Here is a 26,351-nt window from a genome sequence, read left to right on the forward strand (position 1 = left end):
CCGAGTTCGCACCACAGGTAAACAGGCTGGCGAGGCGCAGGGCGCTGCCGCCGCCGCCGCCGCGGCCACCCAGCGATTTCCAGGCACGCAACTCCGCCTCCAGGGCTCTCTGCCTCGCGCTCTCGCCCAGCCGCTCGCTCGCAGCCTCAGCAGCCGCCGCAGCATCACTTCACACAAAGGACTGTTACCCGCTGAGCAGCTCCTCCACCTCCACGTCCTCCTCCTGTGACAGCAGCCCCGACAGCAGGGCTCGGGCGCGGCGGCGGCGCCGGGAGGACCTGTCACTCCCAGCAACCGAGGCGGTGGCAGCGGCTTTTTTTTCTTTCCTTTTCTATTTTGCTTTTTTTTTTTTTTTGGCCCTATAACTCTTCGCCTTTCTGTGGTTCCACCCACCTCTCCCTCCCTCCTCCTCCTCCTCCTCCTCCCATAAACAACTCTCCTACACCCCCCCCCAATAAATAAATAAAAGGGGGGGGGGGGGGGGGGGGGGGGGGGGTGTGGGGGGGGGGCAGGAGGAGAGGAAAAGGGAGGCAGCGCGAGAGAGCGAGGCAGAGTCCGAACCGACAGCCAGGAGCCCGCACGCACCTCACACCATGAGATGGCGACGCTCCCCGCGCCGCTCCGGGAGTGCCGGCCCCCGGGCCCCGCGCCCGGGCTCTGCCGCCCGCTCGCCGCCGCCGCTGCTGCCGCTGCTGCTGCTGTGGACCGCGGCCCTGGGGCCGGGGGCGGCCGCCGGCGACGAGGCGGCTCCCGCGGGGGCCTCGGTGTGCTACTCGTCCCCGCCCAGCGTGGGCTCGGTGCAGGAGCTGGCTCAGCGCGCCGCGGTGGTGATCGAGGGAAAGGTGCAGCCGCCGCGGCGGCAGCAGGGGGCACTCGACAGGAAGGCGGCGGCGGCGGGCGAGGCAGGGGCGTGGGGAGGCGAGCGCGAGCCGCCAGCCGCCGGCCCGGGAGCGCTGGGGCCGCCCGCCCCGGACCCGCTGCCCACCGCCAACGGGACCGTGCCCTCCTGGCCCAGCGCCCCGGCGCCCGGCGCGGGCGAGCCCGGAGACGAGGAGGCGCCCTATCTGGTGAAGGTGCACCAGGTGTGGGCGGTGAAAGCCGGGGGCTTGAAGAAGGACTCGTTGCTCACCGTGCGCCTGGGGGCCTGGGGTCACCCCGCTTTCCCCTCCTGCGGGAGGCTCAAGGAGGACAGCAGGTACATCTTCTTCATGGAGCCCGATGCCAACAGCAGCAGCCGCGCGCCGGCCGCCTTCCGAGCCTCTTTCCCCCCTCTCGAGACGGGCCGGAACCTCAAGAAGGAGGTCAGCCGGGTGCTGTGCAAGCGGTGCGGTAAGTTCCTCGCCCCTCGGGGCGCGCTCCGGCCGGGCGGGGAGGTCGCGGGCCCGACGGCTGCCCAGCACACGCGGGCTCGGGAGTTGAGTTTCGGGATTGCGGACTCCTAAGTGATTCTCAGAGAAGGTTTCGCGGATTGGATTCCACAGGCAGCGCCTTCTCCAGTTACCTGGATTCTAGGCTTTGCCATTGGTGAGAGTCCAAGTTTGGTCCTCGGTGGGGGCCGCCTGAAACTTTTTAATCCCTTGGGGTTTCCTTGCCGAGTAGCGTGGAAATGGGCCGGCTGCTTTCTTGCGAGTGCGTCGTTGAACTTGGTTAGGAGGTGCTGGTGAGGTATGGGCCGCCGTGTGGGGGCTTTTCCTTTGAAGGAGGAAGGGTGAGTCCGACAGGATTTTCACGCCTTTCCTTCATTTGGAGTCTTGAGTGTGCAGATGGTCAGGGGTTTGTGTCTGTGGGAGCCCTCGTAAGGAAAGGACACAGCGCCGACATGTCTCTAGAAATGGGGCAGAGTTTTTGGCCAACTCCGTGTCCAACAGATAGGTGCAGTCTGTACCTCGGGAATAGGTGTTTGTGAGAAATATAAAGTTGTGTGTGTGTGGGGGGGTATTTTTGGTGACGTCCTCTCAAGAATTTTCGTTTTTACAATATTTTGGTTTGCAGTGTGTTTTGGCATCTCAGTGAATCAGAACAGATGAGCGTAGTTAAGGAGCTTCACGTGTAGGCCCTGAAGAAGAATTTGGGAAGCCAAGTTTAGCAATCGATTTCCCAGATCTTTTTCCCCCATTTTCCCGTTGGAAAGTATTGTTTTCCGGTCTCCTTCATATGATCAGGTCTGAGAAATTAACCGATAATCTGATTACATTTCTGAGGTAGTGTTGCATTTATGCCATTCACAAAATAATTTCTAGGTTGGAAATATCTGTATAATTTTCTGATTACCATACAATCACTAAAGCGTAGCAGGGTATCTTCTCAAACCATAAATTAACATGATTACACATCGCAGATTCTAACATGCACAGTAGCTTTTTCCCTGTGTCTTTATGTATCTGCCTAATAGATGGTTGGGTTAATTGAATTTTTACAAAAGTCAGCACCATGCCAGGCTCAGTCTGCCTTAGATGCAAACTAAGTCAGTTCTCTTAAATTTGTATCTGATGATAGCCAATTACTTAAATTTCTGGCTGGCATTTGTGGTGCTTATATCTTGCAGTTAATTAATACCTAACAATTTGGTTTTAATGACAGGAAAGAGCCTTGCTCATCCACCATTTCCTTATTTTAACAATGCACTTTGTGCGCCAGACCTGCTAAGATTGCACCACTCTGTGGACAGAAGCTGTTCTCAGACAGTGGTGCTGAAGAAAGCTGAGTGACGTTGGGATTCCCCGGGTCTGGCTGATAGATGTCACTGTAAAACATGGGAAACGCTCTGCTGGGAGCTGTCTTATTAGGGAACACAAAAGCTCAACACCATTGTACTGCAGTATATGTTACTCTGGTCTAGAATCTGAAACAAAACCTTTTAAGCCATACCATTGTCCAATTTTCACGTGCTTTATTCTATGTAATTCAGAAAGGATTTTGCATTTACCCCAAATCACGAGTTGTGAATCATTTACTATACATGGTGGAAATTGATATAAAAGGGATCGTAGTTGGCAGTGATGCCTAGGATTGGGGGTGTGTTACTGGATTAGCAATGGTGTTTTGTGTTTTGACTAGAAATAAACGTCAGACTTCAGGGATAAAGTTCTTCCAAGCATCCCGAGGATGTTTAGAAATGGAATATTCATGTTGTCTGGAGAAATACCGTTCTGTTTTTGTGCTTCTAAGGGGGAAGACCTTCAGGAAGGTAGTTTTCCTCTTTTGTTTGTCAAAGGAATTACATAGGAAATTGTGTCATGCGAAGCAAAGCAGGTTTTTAAAATGAACTGGAAATCTCCCTGTGTATAATTGAGTAGATTAAGAAATCATGAAGTTACAGCTCCAGGTTTGTGTAATTATTGTGTGTGGTGATTTTAGTGTCAGGTACTTCGAGGTTGTGGCTGTTGCATGAAACCTTAACTAACAGGTTTAGCTAAAGCCTGACGGGAATTATGCTAAAAGTTTCTCTTGTGTTTTTATCAACGTGGTAGTTATTGTACTATTGTGAGATAAAAGTAAATACTATGAGCTATTTTATTTTAGAGAATGTAAACTGGGGAAATCCATACTGGAATATTGGGTTTAAAAGTGTGTGAGTGTATGAAAACTTGGGAGTTCACCCCGTTGGGTGGTTTCTGTTAACCGTGTCATTCAGAACTTACCAGGCAAAGGAACACCAACTGGAAAAAAAAAAAAAAAGACACATACAGAGAGAAGAGGGGCTGATTTGTCCTGGTTGAGCTGGTTCTGTGTGCTTCTGGTGAGAAGATTTCAGGGAGAGTGATGGAGCAGGGGGTTCTTATCTAACCACATGAAGCTGCCCTGGGGGCGTGACGGTTGTGTTGCTGCCTGAGCCATGATGCCAGGCTGGAGAGGGAATATAGCAAAGTCATTTTGTGATATCATATCCCGGGGAACAGTTTCCAGCTCTCATGTGCTCAGCTGCAGTGTTGTTTCCTACAAGTTGCTTACTAGTGTAGAAACCACACATGCAACAGATTAGCTTTAGGGTTGAGCTGATAGAAGTCTCCCCTGAATTATTTTTTCTTTTTTCTTTTTTACCCATCTGAGATAAACTCCTGAGCAGTGTCTGTATAACAAGTTCTTTTCTTGAAAGATGGGTCTTCTGAAACAACTGCTTAGTGTATTTTAGAAGACAACACAGAATCTCATAGCTTGTTTGCTTTGCATTTGAAGTTTGTATAAATTACATACACTTCTTGTAGTTGCTTAAACACTTCCCAGTCTTTGCTTTTTCTCTTGCTCACCGAACAAGCTAAGAAATATTATTAGGTTTTATATTAATTGGAATGCAAAATAATTTGCTGTTCATTTAAATTTCTGTTATTCAAACAAATCATCATGTGACGCACTACGATTTTAGTTTTCAAGGCATTGCAGTGATTCTAGGCAGAAAATGATGTCCAAAATACTGATGTTGAATAACATCTATGGATGTTATTGGGGCATGCAAGATTTGTGCATCATCATCTTATACTCCAATGTAGATATTCGGTCTATGCTGTAATACTGGAATATATTGATAACATAAGCAGGTTTATCACATATTTATGAGAAATGGCACTTGTTTTTTCTAATATCCTCAGTAACTATTTAAGAAAGTGAGCTGACCTTATGGTGTTACGAAAATGACAAACGCTGCAGGGATTCTCCAGCCACCACTGAAGAAAATAATTCTTACTAAAAGCTATATTAAGTAAGTAACAGTAGGAACAGATACAGCTTGACTGCTTGTATTTCATAAATCTACATGTAAATCTAATTTCCTGAGTCCTTTTGACTGCTCTGTCAGCTATATAAATCTTACTGTTAAAAATCTATACCTAAAACACTTTTCTGTTGAGTAGACAAACCGTACATATATTTATATTTATGATTAAAAAAATGAGCCCAAGATTGGTCATTTGGAAAAACAGCTCCTTGGAATAATAATGTCTTAAAAGGAGAATGTAAACATCTGAAGTAGGATATTTTACAAGCACTAGGGGGTAGTTCCCCTTCATTGCAGGAGATCTGCAAGTCCTTGGGGTCTAGGAAAAGTTGTACCATAGGTCTTGATGTATTAGGTAAGACTGGGAAGCTTACACAGCACTGAGGGGGCTGCACACTGCACCGTCCTTCCACTGGCCTGTATATTTCTAGCAAATGAGAGCAAAAGACGTGATTGGGCAGGTTAGTGCCCTTGTCAGATGTAATCTATTCATTGTTCCGGGAATCTTCTTTGCTCCAGGGCCTGTTTTCTTCTTGTTATCTTTTTCTTAATTATAAACATAACCTCTTTTAATATGTATTTTTAAATTTCAGTGACAATTTATGAATTAACCAGATGTCCAAAGACCTTTCAACTCTCATCTGCCCTTAGTACTTAGTAATACTTAGGTTTTTGGTTTGGTTGTCTTTGATATGCTTAAATGTTTTGAAAAGCATATCTGTACAGATAGGTCTTAGTGAATATTTTGATTAGCCTTATATAAATGAATGATAATGAAAACAAAAAGCATATGATGAAAAATGGTGGTAGGGTTCATTAACCATTACATTCATTGAAAGTAAAGAATGAAAAGTATATGATGAAAACAGAAGGTAAAAAATTAGGGTTCCTATGACTCATGTAGTTTGTTGCCAAAAGCAATAGCGTAACATGCCTTAGTCAAAGTTTTCATGAGAAAGTGAGGACTCCTTTTGAATGTTCATATTCTTAAATAACAGAAATGACCTTTGTGGACAGTTTCCCATCCAAATAGGAATGCTCTGAACGTGTGCATGCACGTGTTACTCTGTGCTCTTATGTTATCATAAAACTTAAGTTAAAATTAAAGTAACATTATGAGCGATCATATGACCTAGCCACTCCCCCAAATATCAGTCACTTTGTACCACGGAACAACTGATGAGTGATACATTCTGCCGTACTTTTAAATCTGAAGTTATTTGAGAATTTACAGAATACAGACTTCAGTCTCTTACTCATTTGAGGTAAGTGCTAGTTGAGAGGTTGTGTTTTCATATTGTTTAGTGCCATGGTGTGCTTGAAGCAAGCCTCTTTCTGAAGGCTTGCCTCCTGGCTCTCTGTCCCCAAATGATCCTTACAGGTTAAAGTAGATAAAATAAAAGAAATTTTGGTGAAGTTGAAGGCTTGAAATGGGTTGACTCATCTCTGTTTGGCATAGATCCAATGTTTAGGGGAAAAAAAATTTCCCCACCTTAGATTTGCCATCAAGGAATCCTACAGAGAGATACATAGATGGTAATTTACGCTATTTTTTTGGTCTTTAAGAGAACCAGGATATTTTTCCTTATCGAAAGCAGTTTCCTTGCAAACTATGTCCTAACCTGAGTTCTCCCCATTAGGACCTAGTAAAATTTTTAATCTTGCTTTTCATAATAACCAAACAAACAAATAGAAATTTAGTTTACCCACAGCTTGGATGATACATGGGAGACCATCCTACTAGGTCTTACCTCAGACTCCATATGTATATTCCCTTCCTCTCTTTGCTGTGTGAGGAAACTGCAAAGGAAGGCTTTAGGTAAACAATGAGGCTTATGAGTGGATCCTAGTCTGTGAGAAACTGAAGTATAGGACTGCTGTTCATCATTACAATGATTAGCCTTCTCTTGACACCTCGGACTTCCGCTGTCTAGGTCCAAATATGTCAGAAAATGGAGATCTTAGATCACAATACTGTGAATGTAGATGGTCCTTCCGAGTCTGATAGGCTCATCGTCTATCTCATGAGGGCACAGATGGTAATCTGCCCTGTATCTCAATTTCAGAAGTTTTTCTCCTAAAGCCCAAGGCTCTGGCTTTGGATATCTGCCCCACTGTGCTGGAAGAAAACAGCTCAGAGTGGTGCATGATTCCGGAGCTGGTAGCCAGATTTAGGAGGTAATGCTGGGCCAAGACAACCTGGGGGAGGGAATTGTTTCTTTTCTCTTTGCTCTGCCAAAATATGTGAGCTGAGCTGAGCCCAGCACAAGGGGACATTCTTGACAAGGGCATTCGAGTCTTGGTAGTGGGCACATCTGGGAGCTCAGGACATGGAGGGGGCGTGATAAGAGACGTGAGGCATTGTATGCTTTGCTAAATTTGGAAAGCTCACAGCAGTAATACTATCATCCCAAGTGTTTGTCTCTAGCCTGGGAATTGCCATTGAGGCAAAGAAAGCTAAAAAATTGAGGGGCTGACTAAAACCATGTGGTCATAACTGCCACTCAGGTGAGTTTGTATCTTTTTCCCCTCTTTGATAGACACATACTGCTTGGTGGTTCTGTGTAGATTAAATACCTGTTAAATAATTAAATGAATACATGACAGAAGCACCCCAGCTTGTTGGGTAGTAGCAATCGTTGTTCAAGGTTAAATTTTGAGAGAAGCGTTTTTGTTTTGCTTTTGCTTTTTGTTTTTTGTTTTTTCCTTTTCCTTCAGGTCTCTTATTTGGTGAGCTGCATATTCAGAGGAAATAGCAATTAGAGCTATATCCTACCAGGACACCATTGCTTCCTCTCACCACCCAGGGCCCACCTCTGCATCAACTTTTGGGCTTCAGAAAAAGGCTGTTTAATCTCGTAAACTTTTCCCTCTCAATTATTTCTTGATAATATTTATTCTGTGTGGCCTATAGCTCCAGCTGGGTAAAAATGCCCTGCATTGTAAAGACTTAGAAGCACAGAAGAGATTTTTGAATAGTTAGTGTTTTGAGCCAACCCACTCCCACATCATTCCAACTCATTTTGGGTACTAAATCTCAGTACTCAGAAATTGTATGTTCTTCCTTGATCTCCCCCAACAGGTGTTTAACCATCTGAGCAATAGAAGTTCAGTTCTTGTAACTGAAGATGGAAAGGCGCTGCTTATATCCCTAAGAAGCAATAAAAAAGAGATGACTTTCTTTTCACTGCCCCCCCCCCCCTTGTTTTTGACATCTCATCAGCTCTTGGACAGACTGCAGGTGGAAGGGCACATATCCACTTGGGCTTAGATGAATAATGAGATCCTTTTCCGTCACTGTCTCTGTTGGCCCTGGAGACACCATGGGCCATGATGTGTTATCAGTGAAGCCGCAGATGCAGTGGCAGCATTTTCCTCCACTGCAGGGAGCATCCTGGCCGCACCTCTGCACAGTTCATGGCAGCTATCTACTGAGGAGAAGGATGGCTGTGTTTGCTTCCAATAGAATTTGTCATTAGACTTCGCCCTTGGGAGGTGATCCTGGCAGTCAAGGCTCTTTGGGGACTGCCAGGGTGGAGATGTTCTGCTGAGTGGGGGTGCTCTTTGTCATGTCATCAGCACAGAAGGGCCACAGCTTTGAAATTTCACAGGCTCTTCTTTGCCAGCCCGGACACCTCTGAGATGCAGTTTCTTCCGTTGTCTTCTTTCCCGTCCACTGAGATTGCTCACCCCTGTTCTCAGGATCACTAGCAACTTTTCTTTCACTGGAGCAGGAATTTTATGAAAAATGCTAGCATTTTGGACTGTAGTCTAATTCTGGTGTTTCCCCCCCGCCCCCAATTGTAGTAACATAGAATTTACCACCTTAACCGTTTTTAAGTTCAGTTGCATTAGGTATTGACATTGTTGGGCAACCATTACCACCATCTATCTCTTGTCATGTTATCTTCCCCGACCAAAACTCCATACCCATTAAATAATAACTCTCTATTCCCTTCTCCAACCCCTGCCAGCTACCATTCCAATTTCTGTCTCCGTGAATTTGATTATTCTAGGTACCTCATAAGAGTGGAATCCTACAGTTTTTGCATTTTTGTGACTGGCTTGTTTTATTTGGCATAACGTCGGTAAGGTTCATCTGTGTTTTAATGGGTCAGAGTGTCATTGCTTTTTAAGGCTGAATATTCCATTGCACATATAGACCACATTTTGTTTATCCATTCATTTGTCAGCGGACATTCAAGTTGCTTCTACCTTTTGGCTATTGGGAATAAAACTTCTATGAATGTACAAATATCTGCTCAAGACCTGGTTTTCCTTTCTTTTGGGCATGTGCCGGAAGTGGAATTGCTGGATTATGGTAAGTCTAGGTTTCTTTCTTTCTTTCTTTTTTTTTTTTTTGAGGAACTACTGTACCGTTTTCCACAGTAGCTACACCATTTCCCTTTCCCACACAGGGTTCTGATTTCTCCATGTTCTAACATGTTTTATTTTTTTATGGTTTGATAACAGCCAACCTAATGGGTGTGAAGTGGTGGGGAACAGTTTTTATATTGTTTTCTGTTCCGTGTTCGTGCCTCTAATTATTACACTGTCATTAATAAGAAACGAAAGTGCTCAGAAAACAGAGGTGTTTATTTGTTCAACTCTTAATTTACCCAGCATTTAGGTTCCTGAATTGCAGCCACCCAGTAACTAAATTACAGCAGATAATGGCTTAGTAAAAACCAATACAAGAATTAAACAGTAGATTTGGCCAAGGGTGCCTGCGTGGCTCGGTTAAGCGTCTGACTTCAGCTCAGGTCGTGATCTCACAGCTCGTGAGTTCAAGCCCCATGTCCAGCTCTGTGCTGACAGCTCAGAGCCTGGAGCCTGCTTTGGATTCTGTGTCTCCCTCTCTCTCTGCCTCTTCCCCACTTGCTTTGTGTCTCTCTTTCCCTCTCTCAAAAATAAATAAAAACATTAATAAAATAAAAAAAAAGTAGACTTGGCCTTTGGTCACCATAAGAATATTGTATTTTTCTTCATATGCTATCAACATGGTCTAGAAAGGTGGCTTATCATCTTTGGATGAGTATCAGAATCTTTGATTTTAATCATTCATTAAATTTACATACTCTCCCCCCCACCGCCACCATTTCCTTGCCTCTGTTCTGTCCACTGCTCCAGATTGCCTTCTGTTAAACACTGCACTGGAGGATGAGTATTTCTGAAATTTTTTTCTAACATTTATTTATGAGAGAAAGAGGGAGAGAGCATGAGCAGGGGAGGGGTAGAGGGAGAGGGAGACACAGAATCCAAAACCGGTTCCAGGCTGTGAGCTGTCAGCATATAGCTCGATGTGGGGCTCAAACACATGAACCACAAGATCATGACCTGAGCTGAAGTCAGATGCTTAACTGACTGAGCCACCGAAGCTCTCTGGACAGTGAGTATTTCTAAAGTACTCCTTTTATTGGACCTCTCTTTGCTCAGAAACTTTCAGTGGATCCACCATAGTTAACTTTAGATGCTGGTATTGCCTGTCTTCCTTACTCCAGACCAAGCCTAATCTTTTTCAGTTTTACTGTATAAATGTTTTTATCCAGTCTAATTGCTCCATGAACAGGCCACACACTTTCCCACTGCTGTTTTTACATAGGCCATTTCTTCTGCCTGGATCTGTGTCTTCCCTCATTTCTGTCTGTGGATCTTCTGTCTCCTTTAAGGGACAGGTCATATCCTACTGCCTCTATGACAGTCCCAGTAATGATCCTGTCAGAAACACTCACTGTAGTCTTTGGACACAGAGCACCTTTCCACTACAAGCTTTATGCATGGTGCCATCGCAAATTTCCCTTATGTTATTGTTGTTACCAAAAAATGGATGTAGTTAACAATTTTTCTGTGTGTAGTCTTGCCTCACCAGTTAGACCACAGTATCTGTGAGTAGACCCTAGGGGATGGGGGTGGTGGGGAGGGAAGTCCTCAGCTTATTCACAACTGAAAAGTGCCTGGCCTCAGAGTCAGGAACACTGTTTTTCACTTCCAGCTTTGTAGTTTAGTACCTGTGTGCTATGTGTAAGTAACATTCCCTCCTTGGGTCCCAGCTCCCTAGTACGCAGAGTGGGAGGGAAGAACCATGTTCTTCATGGTTCATTCGAAGTGCATCTAGTCCTTGTTCAGAAATGACCCAGCAGGGGCCTGGGTGGCTTGGTTTGTTAAGTGTCCGACTTCGGCTCAGGTCATGATCTCACAGTTGGTGGGTTCAAGCCCTGCATCGGGCTCTGTGCTGACAGCTCAGAGCCCGGAGCCTGCTTCAAATTGTGTGTCTTCCTCGCTGTCTGCCCCTCCCTTGCTTGTACTCTGTCTCTGTCTCTCAAAAAGTGAAAAAAAAACTGTTAAAAAATTATTAAGAAAAGAAATGAACCAACATAGCACTTCTGCTACTGACCCTGGAACTTTTCTCTTTCTCTCCTCTCATGTTTTGCATCGTCCCAAGGAGTCTAATCCTGGAAAAACGATTGTGAAACGTTTAGACAATCTGAAAGGGCCGTAGGAGAGCTTAATGAGAGGGAGTCTTCACGAAAAAGTATCTCCTTCCTCCCCTAAACCTTTCTACCTCCGTTGCCTTTTCGTGTTGTTGTCATGTGTCATGCTCTCTGAAATCATAGAAGTTACTTGTGTTCATGAGCTTCCTCTCTTCAAGAAGCAAATACCATTGTGTCTTCAGCCCTGTCTTTGAAATTATAAAGGGTGATTAAGAGATGAGTGGCGCCTGGGTGGCGCAGTCGGTTGAGTGTCCGATTTCATCCAGGTCACGATCTCGCGGTCCGTGAGTTCGAGCCCTGCGTCAGGCTCTGGGCTGATGGCTCAGAGCCTGGAGCCTGTTTCCGATTCTGTGTCTCCCTCTCTCTCTGCCCCTCCCCCGTTCATGCTCTGTCTCTCTCTGTCCCAAAAATAAATAAACGTTGAAAAAAAAATTAAAAAAAAAAAAGATGAATCCACAACTGTAAACTTTGAGAAGAAAGTTCAGCCATTTGTTTCTATAAAATGAAAAGAGAAGAGTCAAAGTGTTTCGTTGTGAGTTTTTATTTATTTAAAAAATGCAAATCTGGCACTGTTTTAGGTTTTAATAATTATCTGTGTTGTGGGAACGCATGAGGCCGGCACAGAGCGGTGAGGGCTTGTTTACCACGGCTGGCAGCCGTCCTGGTGATGGTAGGGTCAGCATTCCCACGTCAGTGTGGGGTGGGGGTGAGAGGCTTTCTTTCTCAGCTTATGATTCTTGTGGTTTGGGCAAGAAAATAATATATCCTAGTCCTTTTATGAGTAGAGCGAGCAATGCTGAAACAAGTTGTCAAACAAGGAATAATTCACTTTGACTTCTTCAATTACTGCAGGCAGAGGCCTTGGCCGTGCCACAGGGCCCGTCCAGGGCAGGGCAGGACTCTGGCAGGCTACGTCCAGTTTCATTTTTCCTTCACTTTGGCCTCCCTGAACCCCTGCTGAATTCATCTACTTTAGTAGATTCCACACTGCTTGTAAATTGTGGTTTCCAAATCCATATCTCTAGGCCAAACCCTAATTTTTTTTGGGGGGGGGGCCCCCCGCCTCCAGGTTCATATATCCAACTCTTTACCAGATAATCCACCTGAATGTCCTATAGGCACTTTATAGGAAGCACATTAAATGATGTCTCCTCATCTCCCCTGCCAGTCCGTGTGTATATCTGTATGCTAATAATGAAGCTGCTACCACTTCTGTTATAATCAGTACTATCACTACCAGTGGCTTTCTTGATTGACAGCTCATTCTGTGTCAGAGTAGTAGGTGCCCCTCTGAATTCATGTAACCCCTCACCGTATGAGAGCATCAGTGTCTGCTCAGTTACTTCAAACAGGAGGCCTCTCCTTTTGCTCCATAGCCGTCTGGTGACCAGATCCCATTGATTCCGCCTCCTTAACATCTCATTTGTCTCTTCTACCCCAACGTCATTGTTTCTGTAGTGATTCCCATTCTTACTGCAACAACCTCTTAACTTGGCTCATGGATTCTCCCCTTCTTAAATTCACTCTCTCTGGCGTTGCTGGAGTGATCTTTCTGATGCGGAAAAGACCATACTGCACCATTGCATGAGGCTCTTCACTTGCCATCAGGATAAAATCCAGGCTCCTTAGAATGGCATAGAAGGCCTTTCACCTTTTGTCCAAGCATTCTTATCTGGTTCCTTCTTCTGCCTGGAACCCTGTGCTACGCCGATGGCATTCGTCCCCATTTGCTGAGTCGCTTGAGGGCTCTGTGCACTTGCATATATAATTTCCCTTTCCCAGAGTGGTCTGCCTCTCTGTCTACATTTTGTACCTTTGCTACCTTCCTTTAGTGGGAGAATGGTTAAATAAAGTATCATTACTTAGAGATTTGTTCCCGATATATTGTCGAGCGAAAAAAGTATATTATTCTATAATATGTGTATGATTACTTTTATCCATCATCTGTTTACCTCATCCATCTTATCTGTTAATCTTGTGTGTCTATCTAAAGAGAAATAAAAGCCTGAAAGCTATATAACAGAAGGCTGTAGAACAATTGGGCATTGGCATTATTGATGTTTAGAATTTTCTTCATTTTATTTGGATTTCTAAAGTTTTTATAATTAACGTGTATTGCTTTTTAGCAAGGAAAATCAATAAATGGTGTTTTTTTTTAAATTTTTTTCAACGTTTTTTATTTATTTTTGGGACAGAGAGAGACAGAGCATGAATGGGGGAGGGGCAGAGAGAGAGGGAGACACAGAATCGGAAACAGGCTCCAGGCTCCGAGCCATCAGCCCAGAGCCCGACGCGGGGCTCAAACTCCCGGACCGCGAGATCGTGACCTGGCTGAAGTCGGACGTTTAACCGACTGCGCCACCCAGGCGCCCCAATAAATGGTGTTTTTAATAGAAATACTGTAACGAGGACTGTGTCTTATTTAAGGGATTTTGCCCCTGGAGAACATTGCCCTCCTCATAGTAGATGCATTTGTAAGGGCAGGCTGACTATTGTAACAAGTGATACCCCAAATATGTAATGGCTCAAATGCAATAGTTTATTTCTGCCTAGTGTGTAGTCAAAGCAGGAGATGTTCTAGTCTCTACTTGCCTCTAAAAGAGACCTGTGCTAATACGTGGGGCGTAGCTGAACCTCACTTCAGACCAAATTGATTGAAACGGGCAGGGTTCCAGTTTGTGACGGTTATTTTATTTTTAATAGCTTGGCTATCTGAAAAGTGGACAAATTTGTCTTGTGCCTCATTGCAGTGGGATAGCCCAATAGGTGTGTGTGGAGCAGATCATAAGAGCTATCTATGTGTATTGTAGATAAATAGCATATTAACTACATGCTCTTCCTTGAGCTCAACTTAGCATTTTATAGGTTAGTTTTGCAATAAATCTTCGAAGTTTAATGCTCACTATGTCTGGTTTCATTCACTGTCATTGAAAATGCACAGGGTGAGGCCACATTGACTGTGTCTTTCACTAGCATGTTAGGATGCCTTTTAGACCTCCGTGTTTAACAAATCATTTTGATAGAGGGACTGTGGAGAAATCCTCTCACGCTTTATCACTGCTGACTTAATTGGGTTTCATGATGCACATTTCTTCTTAGTAGGATAAATTAAAATGGCTGATAAAGCTGCCTGTAAAAGCGCAATTGTTAGGTTAAACCTGCCCGGTGTATTAAATGTATTGAAGAGTAATCTTTCCACTGTTTTTAATCACTTTTATTAACTTTTCAGTAGTTCTCTTTCCAGTAACTTCCTAAATAACTGTCATTATGCACTCAGTAATATTTCTCTTTAACATACTATTGAAAAGTCCATGAAAATGATTAAGGTGCCAATATCATCCACCTACTTCCTGAACGTAAGAATTGTTGGTGATTTTATGATTAACTGGGTGTATGCTTGGGCTTTCTTTGTGCAGCCCAGGAGGAAAAGGAGCCAATTTGTAACAGGTGAATAGAGACAATGAATGAACGCTTTTGAAGCTGTGTAAAATAGTCCTTTGCGCATCTCCGTCATACATATTATTGTTATGCTCTTTTGAAAAATATTTGTATCAAATATTAAGAAGGTAAAAAGGATGTTTAAGAGTTATGTGTAAAGTATAAAGAATAATGATACATTTGTCGTGTTCTTCAGTCTTCTCTTGGCACCAAGTTCTTGAGTTCCAGGTCACTAAAGAGCTGAAAGGGATCTCTTGCCTGCAGGTCAATTGGAGGGCATGTGTGTTCATTAAAATGGATTAGAGATGTATCATTAAATTACCCATATCTTTTGCAACCAATTTGTACAGCCCCCAAATCCTATTCTTTCCTCTTAGATTTAGGTGCTCCTGACCTGTCAGAGAAGTCGCAGAGGCCATCCTGAGGATGTTGCTTAAATTATGAGAATCGTGAGATCACTAAGCCAATGTAGGTAACTAATAGAAGAAGAAAAACAGGGAGTGTACTTGATGAATTTGCATATTCAGTAAATATTTATTGGGCATCTATTACTTGCTTGTCTCTGTACTGTTTCTGGGATTGTGGCAATGAAACTAGACCTAGCTGGCTCTTTTCTCACTAAGAGTAGAAAGAACTGTTACGCAAAGAATTGTAGGAAAAATATTTACAATTGCACTAAGCTTTATGAGAGAAAAGTACAAGGTACTATGTGAACATATAACAGAAAATTCCATTTTAGTTACAAAGGTACAGGAAGGACTCCTTGAGAATGAGGCATTTCTGAGTGAGGTAGGGAAGGCAGGGGGTGGGGGAAGGTCATGTCCACTCCTGAGGCAGGGATGAGGGACTGCATGTGAAAGAGGCAAGGATGATATCTGAGAAGTAAGGAGAAAAATACAATCATTCCGGACTTGTAGGGATTCTGGACTTTGTCCTGAAAGCATGGGAAACCACTGCAGGATTTTTAAGTCCAGGAGTTACAAGATTTCCATTTTTATTATTAAAAAAATTTAATGTTTTTTTATTCTTGAGAGCAGGGAGAGAGAGAGACAGACAGAGTGTGAGTGGGGAGGGACAGAGAGAGAGGGAGACACAGAAATGGAAGCAGGCTCCAGGCCTCTGAGCTGTCAGCCCAGAGCCGGATGCGGGGCTCAGACTCATGAACCGTGAGACCATGTCCTGAGCTGAAGTCAGACGCTTAACTGACTGAGGCACCCAGGTGCCCCAAGATTTCCATTTTCAAAGTATCACAACTGGCTGTTGCACAGAGTGGGCTGGAAGGGACCTCCAGTACATGCGGGGAGCTGAGGTGGGGCTGCGAGTGAGATTAGGATGTGGGCTTGCTCTAGCGTGGGGTCAGTAGGATGCAGAGAAGCAAACAGATTTGAGACTGCCTTGGAGGTCTCTTTTAGTCCTGGTGAGGAAGGTGGAATGCTTGTAGAAGGGCTGGAGATGATGGCTCCTGGGTTTCTGGCCTGAACAGTTGTATGTGTGATAGGGAATGAGGTGGGGGGAATATTGCAGGCAAAGGAGTGTTCAATTCCTTGTGTTTTTGATATATCCCAGTGGAAATGCCAGGGAAGCACCTGTCTGGATGGAGCTCACAAGGCAAGTCTAGGTTGGGTTTATGAATGTGGGGTTTTGGACAAGGACAGGATTTCTGTCTCCATGAAGGTAGGTACACTTGCTTAGCGAAAGTGGGTAGAAGGTGGGGTAGAGTGCAGAAGGAAGCATGAGCCACCTTTAAAGATGAAGCAGAGAAGAGAGAGAGGTGACAGGAAGGGAGCAGCCGGACAGTGAAAGGGAGACCTAAAGCGGATTCAGGATGGAGGAAGTGTTCGAATCTATGAGCTGCGTCCGAGTCCCTAGAAAGTCACTTGGGAGAATGGGTAAGGGAGAGCCCAAGCCAGCATCTCTGGAGTGCTGACTGCTGCCAAAACACCACATTTAAAAGTGTGTGTTGTTGGTAGCAGCATAGAGGTCTCGTAAAGCAGTTCTGGCCAAGTTGCCAGGGTGGGAGCCCAGACAGGGGTGGGCTGAAGTACTATGACCAGCCTCTGGATTATGAAGTCTGAGTTTTACTAATATTTTTGTTTAAACATGGTAGCAGGAACCTGTTTTAAGAACTGACTTTTTTTTTTTTTGGCATGGAGTTGGGAAAAATGACTATTTGAGAGAGAGAAACGGGTAGTTTATACAAAGATATGATTTAAAAAAAATCAAATTGTGACATACAGTGTTACTAAAATGTTGCTGAAGGTCACCCTTTTATTAGTGTGTTTGCCCTTAGATAAGAGTCTTTCCTATGTACCATGGAAGCCACTTCAGTGGAAAATTGTTCAGAATTTTCTTGACATGTTGACTTGAGAACGAAGTACTCTCTCTATAGTAGAACCCAGGTCCTTTGGGAATTTTAATGCATCGTCACATAAATACTTGTGAAGTGACATCTATCAATCTAATTTAAAAAAAATATTTGAGTCCAAAGGTCCTTGGACCGTGTATTAGGTTGACAGAGAGCTACCTTTATCTGAAGCTATGACAGAGTGTTTTAATGCACAGTAGTCAAGAAATGCAAAGTTATTATTCTGACAGTAACTGAATGCATTTTTCCTGCCTGTCTACATAGTCTTTTTATTGCCTAGTAAGCTACTGGATTGATGTGTTCATAGCGATATTTGCATGTGGAGTGTGAACCATGATGGGAGGAATGGTTTTGAATTTCCTGTTTTCATTTGTTTCCTTTCTGTGCAATAATAGTGTTTTCGTGTGATGATTTATACTTTGGGTATTCCTAACCCTGATACAGTGTAAATAAGCTAGGACTCCTATTTATGAAAACCACACATTATAAATCAAAGGAAATCAGGGAAAAGTTTGAAAAGGAAATCTCCAAAAGATAGGAAGAAAAGCTGTGAAACCTCTGACCTTAGCAGCTTCTCAGTCTAGTTCATCTTGGAGAACCATGGATGGATTTTTGGACCAGATGCTCTGATATGGCACAGGCCAGTGGTTTGCAGGAATGGTTTGCAGACTGGAATATAGAGATTTCTGGGCTAGACTCCTGGAGAGAATAATTCATTTGGTCCAGAGAGTGTGTCCTGAGACTCTGCATTTTTGAAAATTTCTCCAGGTGATTTTGGTGTGGACTTAGGTTTGGGAGCCCTTAGACTCCCTAAAAGTTTTAGGGGTGCCTGGGTGGTTCGGTCGGTTAGGTGTCCGACTTCAGCTCAGGTCATGATCTCGCAGTTCGTGGGTTCGAGCCCCATGTTGGGCTCTATGCTGACAGCTCAGAGCCTGGAGCCTGTTTCAGATTCTGTCTCTCCCTCTGTCTCTGCCCTTACCCCTCCCCTGCTCACACTCTGTCTCTCTCTCAAAAATAAAGATTAAATAAAAAAAAAGTTTTAGAGCTTATTGAGTTTCTATTATGTGCCGAACATTTTTACATATTTTAGCTCCTTAACACCAACATATATCATCTTATTCCCATTTTAACCCAGGATTCAAAAAGGTTTACAGAACTTTAAAGGTCACACAGCTGCTGAGAGGCATTTATTTGCATTCAGGTCATTTGATTTCCTCTGTTAGAAGCATGACAAGGTTCAGAACAGTACAGCCTGATAGAATGCTAGTTGCACTGTCCCTTGAGTGAGGCTGTCTTGTCCTCTCTGTCACAATGGGCACCCGTTGCTAGCAGTCAACTTTCTTGTTGATCTTTAAAGAGTTTACTTGTGAGTGATTGGGTAGGGGGACTGGATGTGTTTTGACAGTATTGAAGTCAGACCTACTTGTACAAAACTGTGTCTTCAATATCCTGCAATGAACAAGCCCAGCTGTGTGTCCAGAGAGGACATTGTGCCTCTAAAAGGTCTATGCTAATAAGTTCGTTGTTGGATTGAGGAAACAACACACGTGAACGTTAATATTTCTCCAGGAGGGGAGTGGGACATGGTGAGGTCCAGTAGGGTAAGAGCTGGAGCCTGAAGTGTACATAGCATACTGCTTAAGGATGTGGCCTTGGCTTCTAGATTTCCCTGTGTCACTTGTGACCTTGGGAACGTTTCTTGAAGTTTCCAAACTTGATGTAAAATGAGAATAACGTGTCTGTCTTAGAGATGAGCGAGTGTGGGCTGGGATAATGTATGTGCAGCACCTAGGTGCCTTACTGATGTTAATTGGGAGAGCTAAGAGGTAGTTAGTTCTCATGGAGCCCAGCTCAGGGCAGCAAGGATGCAGTGTAGCTGGGGACGTGGAGGGAGGTAGCAGCAGAGGCAGACATCAAGATGAGCATCACCCCCTTGAGGGCTGTGCTGTTCCTTCCCTTATGAATGGACATTCCCCTAACCTGGGTGCCAGAGGTCCTTTAACAGAGTACTGCCCCAAGTGTGCGGTTGTGCACATTAGGAGCGTTGTAGCAGCCAGGTGCTGTTCAGGATTGCAGAGCCCCGGGGCCTCGCCCTACCGGCTGCTTGCTGTCCAGGTGTTCCTGATGCTTTCTACACTTTGGGCAGCCCTGCTTCAACAGGCAGCCCCTCTCGGGTATGGGTTGTACCTGGGGAAGTTGCTTGGTCAGAGAGGAGTATTTGTTCAGGCTCAGTTGTGCTGGCTCTGCAGCAAGGGTTCTTTCTGCAAAATGCTGTATGTGGTGGCAGCAGCAGAGGCAGGGGAAAGACGGAAAGTGGAGAGAGGGAGGGAGGAGGAGGAGGAGAGAGAGAGAGAGAGAGAGAGAGAGAGAGAGAAACACCTTTCTTTAAAAAGTTAAATGAAAATATGCCCTTTCCAAATGGACTCTGGGGCATGGCTCCAAGAAAGAGCAATAATGAGACACCAAGTAAGGGAACTTGGAGAAGAGCAGCTGGGCAGCATGTGAGCAGATGACAGAGCAGCAAGGAGGTGAGAGTGTGTGGTCTGCAGCTCTCCTGGGGAGGAGAGAAGAGCCCTCCTCTCTGCACCGCATGCTAAGCCCTGAGTCTAAGCAGCAGCAGATTGGGGCAGGTGCCCTTGGGGAGGAGAATTGAGATGGCCCCATTCCCAGAATGACCCCGAGGGAACCTTCTCGCACATACAGAGGAAAAAACCAGTCTGCCAGACCCCACTTGCCTATCCAGAGTGCAGAGTGGCTGCTCCTGTGGTTTGGTCTCAGGACTTTGGGAAGATTTCTCATCTTGCTGTGTGCTCTGTGGAACCAGGCTGAGAGCAGAAAATTTGCATTTAGAATATCTTAGGGGAATTGAGCAAGATGAAAACTAACCTTTTTGTAGTTACATAAAAAAGGACATAATGGCTCTTTCTATCATCTCCCTAATGATTTGAGCTTATTTAGTCTGCTCATTCTGTGTTAAGCCCTTCATATATATTACCTCCCTAAATCCTGATAACTAACCAAGAGGTTGGCATCATTACACCCATTTTACAGATGAAATAGTCTCAGAGCAGTTATATTTGCCCAGGACACACACCTAATAAGCGGTGAGGCTGAGATTCAGAACTAACTCAGACTTGTTAGAAAGTTTCCTTGTATACTAAATGCAGGCTTTCTCTTCCTTAGTTCTTACAAAAAATGAAAGGCAACATATGTAACAACCATTATAATGTAAACAATAAAAGTAATAGTATTTACTCCTTGCTCTCTCTTATTCAGCAAGTACTTATTGATCATTGACTGCTCTGACTATGCTACAGTTGTTCTGTGGGATATGGAGAAGTTGGAGGAAAGGAGATGTGTATGCTTAGCCAGAGTGCAGACACATGTCACAAGTGTTCAGACCTGTGTACTTCTCCTATGAAGGAGAAAACACCCCCCCCAACAAAATTCACAAAAAAATGTAGGGAGGATATTAATTTAAGATGACACCTTTTGGTAAACAGGAGTGTTTATGTTTGCAGAGTATGTGATAAACCATTTGCAGAAGCGTGTTGCATGTATTTGTTTTAGTTAGAAAAATAATTAGAGCAGGAAGCATCTTAACAATACTAGACATTTGCTCTTTCTTTGCATAGATTATATACTAACAAACTCGGGCCCACCTGCCATTAGATACAATTAAACTCTCTTGCGAAAGTACCTCATCAAATGGGGGAGAGGTTATTTCTGTGTTCTTACACATTTTCATCAAAAAAAAATTAACACTTTTCCTTGGAAGAAATGTAATTTCTGTTTTAGTAGGAGAAAACTAGAATAACACCCTGGATTAAAGTCTATTATCAGAAAACATGCCTTTTTTTTTTTTTTTTTTAAATCTCGAAGTAGGTTTTTTTCATATACTCTTGGGAGTCTGTACTAATATAGTCATTTTCTATAATCTTAGCCATCATTCATTCTTTTAAATTCATGTCTCTGGTCTCATTTATAATTGTTTTACATTTTTTGATTACTAACATTTAATAGCAACCACCCATTAAACCTATTGTGGTACCTAAGTATGTTATAAATTTATCTGACATGTTATTGCTTCTGGATTATAAGCTGGGAAATAATTACAGATCTTGTTCTGGTTGTAATGCTATTATTATGAAGATTTAGTATTTCCCCAAACAGTTTATGTAATTTGGTCCTTTTCTTAATTTGTGTGTTCCTTTATTTGGTGGACAGGATATTTTCATAGTTGTGTTTAAAAGGCATAAACTCTGTCTCAAAAAAAAGAATAAATTCTCAGAGCTGTTGATTTGAGAAATCCTTTTACAATACCATATTCTTTTTAGCTCTCAGGCAATTCTTAGCAGATCAAAGGAATTTCTTGGCCACTACCAGTGGTCTGACTTTTATCTATCTTAATGAAGGTAATTAAGGTTCCTCTGAGTACCAGGATCTGGTCTTGGTCCTAAGTAAATTAGTCCTCACTAAGATTTTCGAGGAGAAGTACAAGAAACACTGCAAGAATTTTTAAATTTTCAAACTTCTATTTCTAGAGGTTCTGCTTAAGGTAGTTCCTGCAGTGTGGGAAACTTTGGTCTGCATAGTTGGCAATATTTTAGGGAAATAGGGGTCTTTCTTTTTCAAACTCAGATGATTCTTTGGATTCCTGTGTCCTTCATTTGAAATGCATCTGCAACATTTTTTGGATAGGTAGGGATGAAACAAATGCTTCTCCAGTCAAACAACCAGCATGTTCACTGTATCATTGATTTTCATTGCTGGTTTTACAGCATATGACTCTATACAAAGTTATTAATTAAATATGTTCTGACCTTTTCTAAGCAGTGTCCTATGGATGTCCAGTTTTAAATTCTCAACCAAATGTTAAAAGTCAATGAAAAGAACTTCACAGCACTGCTTATGCTCTCCATATTCATAGTCATTTATTGAATAACTGTGCTTGAGCACTTAGTATGGGCCAAATGCTGTGCTAGGAATACATGCTTAATAAGAACCTTGCCATTATGATGCATGCTTGTATTTTACAATCTGTCAGCTCAGCCTCTCTGAAAGGCCATCTTTCCTGAAGTGGTTGCTGAAATTAAAAGGAAAGGGGGTCATCTTGGGGTTTAACCTGAGTTCCTTGTCTGTCTTTTCCTGAGCACACAATGGGCCTTAGGGAGAAGAGGGAACGACAAGAGAATACATTCCTAGAGCAAGTGGCTTTCCAGTACAGGGCATAAGCTGGCACTTCCAGGATCAATGAAGACATAAAATTAAGTTGTGCAGTTGGTGGACAGGGGCAGGGAATTTGTGGGCACTGGGGACGTTTCCAGAGTTTCACAATATCAAGGACTCTAATTGGCATCTGAGTACTTTAATCCATAATTTAAAAATAAATGTATATAGGTTGATATACACATTTCAACCTATAGGAGACCTTCACATTTGGTCTGCAAAGTTCTGATTGCTTTAATGTGCCAGGGCCTGGTTATGTAATATAGATGCAATGGTAGATAGGTAAGTTCTCCATCTTTCAGGACCTTGTGCAGCTACCAACTTTGTAACAGGTGTTAGCGGAACTCTTGTGTGTGCCTATTTTGTGTATGTCTAAGTGCATAAGTAACTGTGAAAGCCCTCCATGGTTAGACTTTATCATTAATGGGATGGAATAGATTTATGAATGTTAGAAACCCAGGTCTGGGAAATAAAAGCTGTCAAGAGTTAGCTGTTGGGATGTGGGAAGAGAAAGTGAGGGAATTCTTTCGGTTTCTCTTTTCACCATTTTCCCTGCAAGCTCCTCCCATGTTAGGAGTTGGTCATGTGATTGATCCAGTCTGCCTTTCACTGGGCCATGTGCCATTTTGGGTCATCTTTCCCTGCTGTGGCCAGATGTGGAAGAGCTTGTGTTCCCAGGGATGGCTTGACATCCTCCTTGCCTGCTGTGCATGGCAGGTCCTCTCCCCTTACTTGCTCACCCTGTGGATGGGACACTGGGAAGTGCTCAGGGTCTATGAGGCTCGTTTGCTGGAGGGGACTATTGGTCTTTTCCACAGACCCAGCATAGATTGATTTGAAGAAAGTAGGAAACTTCAGTGGGCCTTTGGGGTTAAGTTTTGTACCCAGGAACTTTTTACCAAAGGAACTTGGGATTTGGAAATAGGTGTTTGGAACTTGTCCAACTGATTATTTTGTTTGTTTCCCTTAGGGAACTCCAGAGAGGAAGGGAGACAGAGAATCAATACCCTTGCCCCCACCAACAAGCCAACAGCACAGTCCAAGGAGGGACTTGTAATTATTACCTTTACTATATGTTTGGTATCCATTATACAGTTAGCTGTGGATGATGGTATATATGTACTTATTTTCCTACTTAGGTTTTGGGTGGGTGATTGAAGGTCCCATTCCTGTGGGTCTCTGACAACACCTACTAGAATGTCTTCTATAAAGCCTGACTGATTCTTTTTTTTGGCCCCGCCCCCCCCCCCCATGTAAAGCCTTCTGGAATGGCGTGTATAGTTGTTAGGAGCAGGGTTTCCATGGGGCAGAGGGCAGGACTGTGTCCTGTTACTGGGCAGGAATGTAGGTTGTACCACACTTGGAAAGTCTCTTACTTACTCAAAAGTACCGGTCTGCTTCCTCTGGTGGGTGGTTTTCTTGTCCCATTTTTTCATCCTTTCTATTTTTAGAGCTGGAAGTGAGAGGAGGAGGATGCTGCAGGTTGATGTGGGAAAAAATTAGAGAAAGCAGAGAGACTAGGTAGATGTACTTGACTTTGTTCATTTCATTCACAACTCAGTCTTATTAGAATATGGTTTTTCCCTGTAAAATAATTACTAAGATTTTCTGATCAGCTGAGAGAAAAGATGGGGAGAAAGGCTTTACTCTTTTGCAACGTGGTAGACCTTTGTCATGTTTCACTGTCTAGCACCCACCTTCTCCCTCCTTCCTGCCAGACCCTCCCATCCTTCCCCAACAGAGAGAAGCTCACTTGTAAGTCCCTGCCAGCCAGGACTTCATGTCACTGGGAATTCCCCTAAAAGAAAGATGTAATCAATTAATAATTCTACTTTTCCATCCAAAAGTTTTAGTCTTCTTTGAAGACTGAAGAGGTGATTTAAATGAGTGGTGAAGGGTTTAACGGGCTGTAGGGAAGCAGTGGGTACCCACCCACAGAGTGGGGGAAGGTTGGCATCGTGAGAGAGAAGATATAATTGAGAGTGAAAAGGTGCTAAGAACTTGGCTGTGAAGTTCTTCAGAGCCAGGTGGAAAGACTGTTCTACCAGGTCATTCAGATTTCTTCTTGTAATAGTCTTCATTATTGGGTTTTGTAATTTTTCCTTTTTAACCTCTAAGACAACTTAATGGAATATTTTAATTAAACATTAAAATGAGAAACAAGTGTTTTACTGTATATTTTGTGCCAGGCAGGGAGACCCGAGAGGGGGATGGTGGTTGATCTGCACAATCAGGTGTGGCACTTGCTAAGTTCTTTTGGAAAGGAAAGAAAGAACAAGCCACAATGAACTGGCAAAAGTCCATAGACTATGAATTAATTAAGGTCACAGATTCCGTGCTTGTAACTGTGGTGGATAAAGAGATACAGAAAGCATGGCCAGTGACTAGTGGGCTGAGGGTCTCATTGTGAAGGTATCTGGGCCTTGGGAAATAACTACACCACAAGATTACTTTTGGCAAAATGTCAAAGGAGCAAGTCATGGATAAATGATAAAGATATTCAGAGGAAGTAGAGCTCATTTCCACTTGAAAGGGACAGAATAGGCTTTTTTGAGAGGGGGGCAGTTGGAAGTCGACCTTCAGTGGTGGACAGCATTAAAAACAGAGCTGGACGGTAGTTAAAGTGATAAAAACAGATTTTATTCAGGACAGTTCAATAGGGAAAAGAGACCTCAGGGTAGAGCTGGACTTAATTCTCAATACAGCATGGGCAAGTGGGGAGTTAGAGCCAAGAAGCAGGGTTGGGGGCAGTGGTTAGAAAATTACTAAGAGGGGCCACTGGGTGGCTCAGTCAGTTAAGCATCTGACTTCAGCTCAAGTCATGATCCATGTTTGAGAGTTTAAGCCCCGTGTCAGGATCTGTGCTGACAGCTCAGAGCCTGGAGCCTGCTTGGGATCCTCTGTCCCCTCTTTCTACCCCTTATCCAGTCGTTCTCTCTCTCAAAAATAAAATAAACATTAAAAAAAAAATTACTAAGAAAAAATATCGAGGTGAGGGAGATTCTGGCCAAATTGACTTAACTGGATTCTTGCTGAAGACTGGCCAGGATGATCAGATATCACTTTGGGGATGGTGGAGGATGAAAAACTGATCAGATATCTAGGCTACGAGGTGGGGTCGGGGTGGGGGGGCTCTAGTTAAACGGACATAGCAGAGTTCTTATAAAACCTAGATTTTTCAGAGAACTATACAGATGGACCTAGGAGAAGGTTCAAGAGCCTGACTAAAGTTTGGCCAAGCAAAGAATCCTTGGGAGCAACAGTCATGAGTGGTTGGCACTGGGTTAGGTATTGATAAATCTACAATGATCCTTAGAACAATTCTGGAAGAAAGCGCTATTACTCTCATTTTGTATAAGGAAACACAGGCTCAGAAAATAGGAATATGTGACCCCAAACTCCTCATCCACTAATAATTAGAGTCAGAGCTGTATTTTAAGCTCAGGGCCTCTTCCACCACTAGCTTGTCCTCATGATACTCTGTCCAAAGATGGGGCCTGGGGGAAAGAAGGTGGACATTGTACTCCCAGGATGGAAGTGCGATCATTTTGGTGGGGTGCCAAGTCACTTAGAAAATAGGCGACAGGTTTGGTTGTAGTGGGCAGGAGCAGAGACTGTATCTTCGACAAAGAAGGAGCCCTTTTGAAGGAGGTCCAGACAGCGGAGGGGGGTGGGGGGAATCATCCAAACTGTGTTTTCGATATCTGTCACAGAGAAGAACCTTGAAAGGAATGATTTTTGTAGACGTGGCAAAAAGGTTTATTTAACTGGAAACGTTTTAAACTTGATTACTTTTAGTCTTGACCTGCATCTGAAAATCAATTATTAAAATCGTCCGTTTTGATTAAACCTTTCTTTTATCAGTCAGTCTAGAAAAACCTAGACCTTCCTTTTTCTTTTTTCAACTTTTAAATTCGTGTGGTTTTGTTTAGTTCTGTCGTGTTCATCCTGGATGCATTAATGAAGTGGTGTGATATGACCCAGGGCTCCCATCTGTTTAATTTTGCTAATTTGCTCCATTTTCTAATGAGTTTCCTTTGCTGCAGGAACAGCAGCAGAGCACAAATAGCGCTGAAAGGAATTTCCAAGACACCTCTGGTGCCACCTCAGGCCTGTC

At 43.5% G+C, this 26,351-nt stretch overlaps 1 protein-coding gene across 6 annotated transcripts in view; it reads left to right on the plus strand.

Annotated features, from left to right (window-relative positions):
* Positions 1-479: 479 nt before the first annotated feature.
* Positions 480-26,351, plus strand: part of NRG1 (neuregulin 1) — a 1,118,472-nt gene continuing 1,092,600 nt past the window's right edge. For 4 of the 6 annotated variants that reach the window (XM_040490193.1, XM_040490192.1, XM_040490194.1 and 1 more), the window contains exon 1: positions 487-1,329. In XM_040490193.1, coding sequence (XP_040346127.1) covers positions 594-1,329 — 736 coding nt within the window. In that variant the 5' untranslated portion in view covers positions 487-593. Of the gene's footprint in view, positions 1,330-26,351 lie in introns of all 6 variants that reach the window. The other 2 variants (XM_040490200.1, XM_040490199.1) reach the window with 2 other exon arrangements.

This window comes from Herpailurus yagouaroundi, unplaced genomic scaffold, assembly GCF_014898765.1.
Source record: "Herpailurus yagouaroundi ecotype Mexico unplaced genomic scaffold, PumYag 181, whole genome shotgun sequence".
Taxonomy (NCBI): Eukaryota; Metazoa; Chordata; class Mammalia; order Carnivora; family Felidae; genus Herpailurus; species Herpailurus yagouaroundi.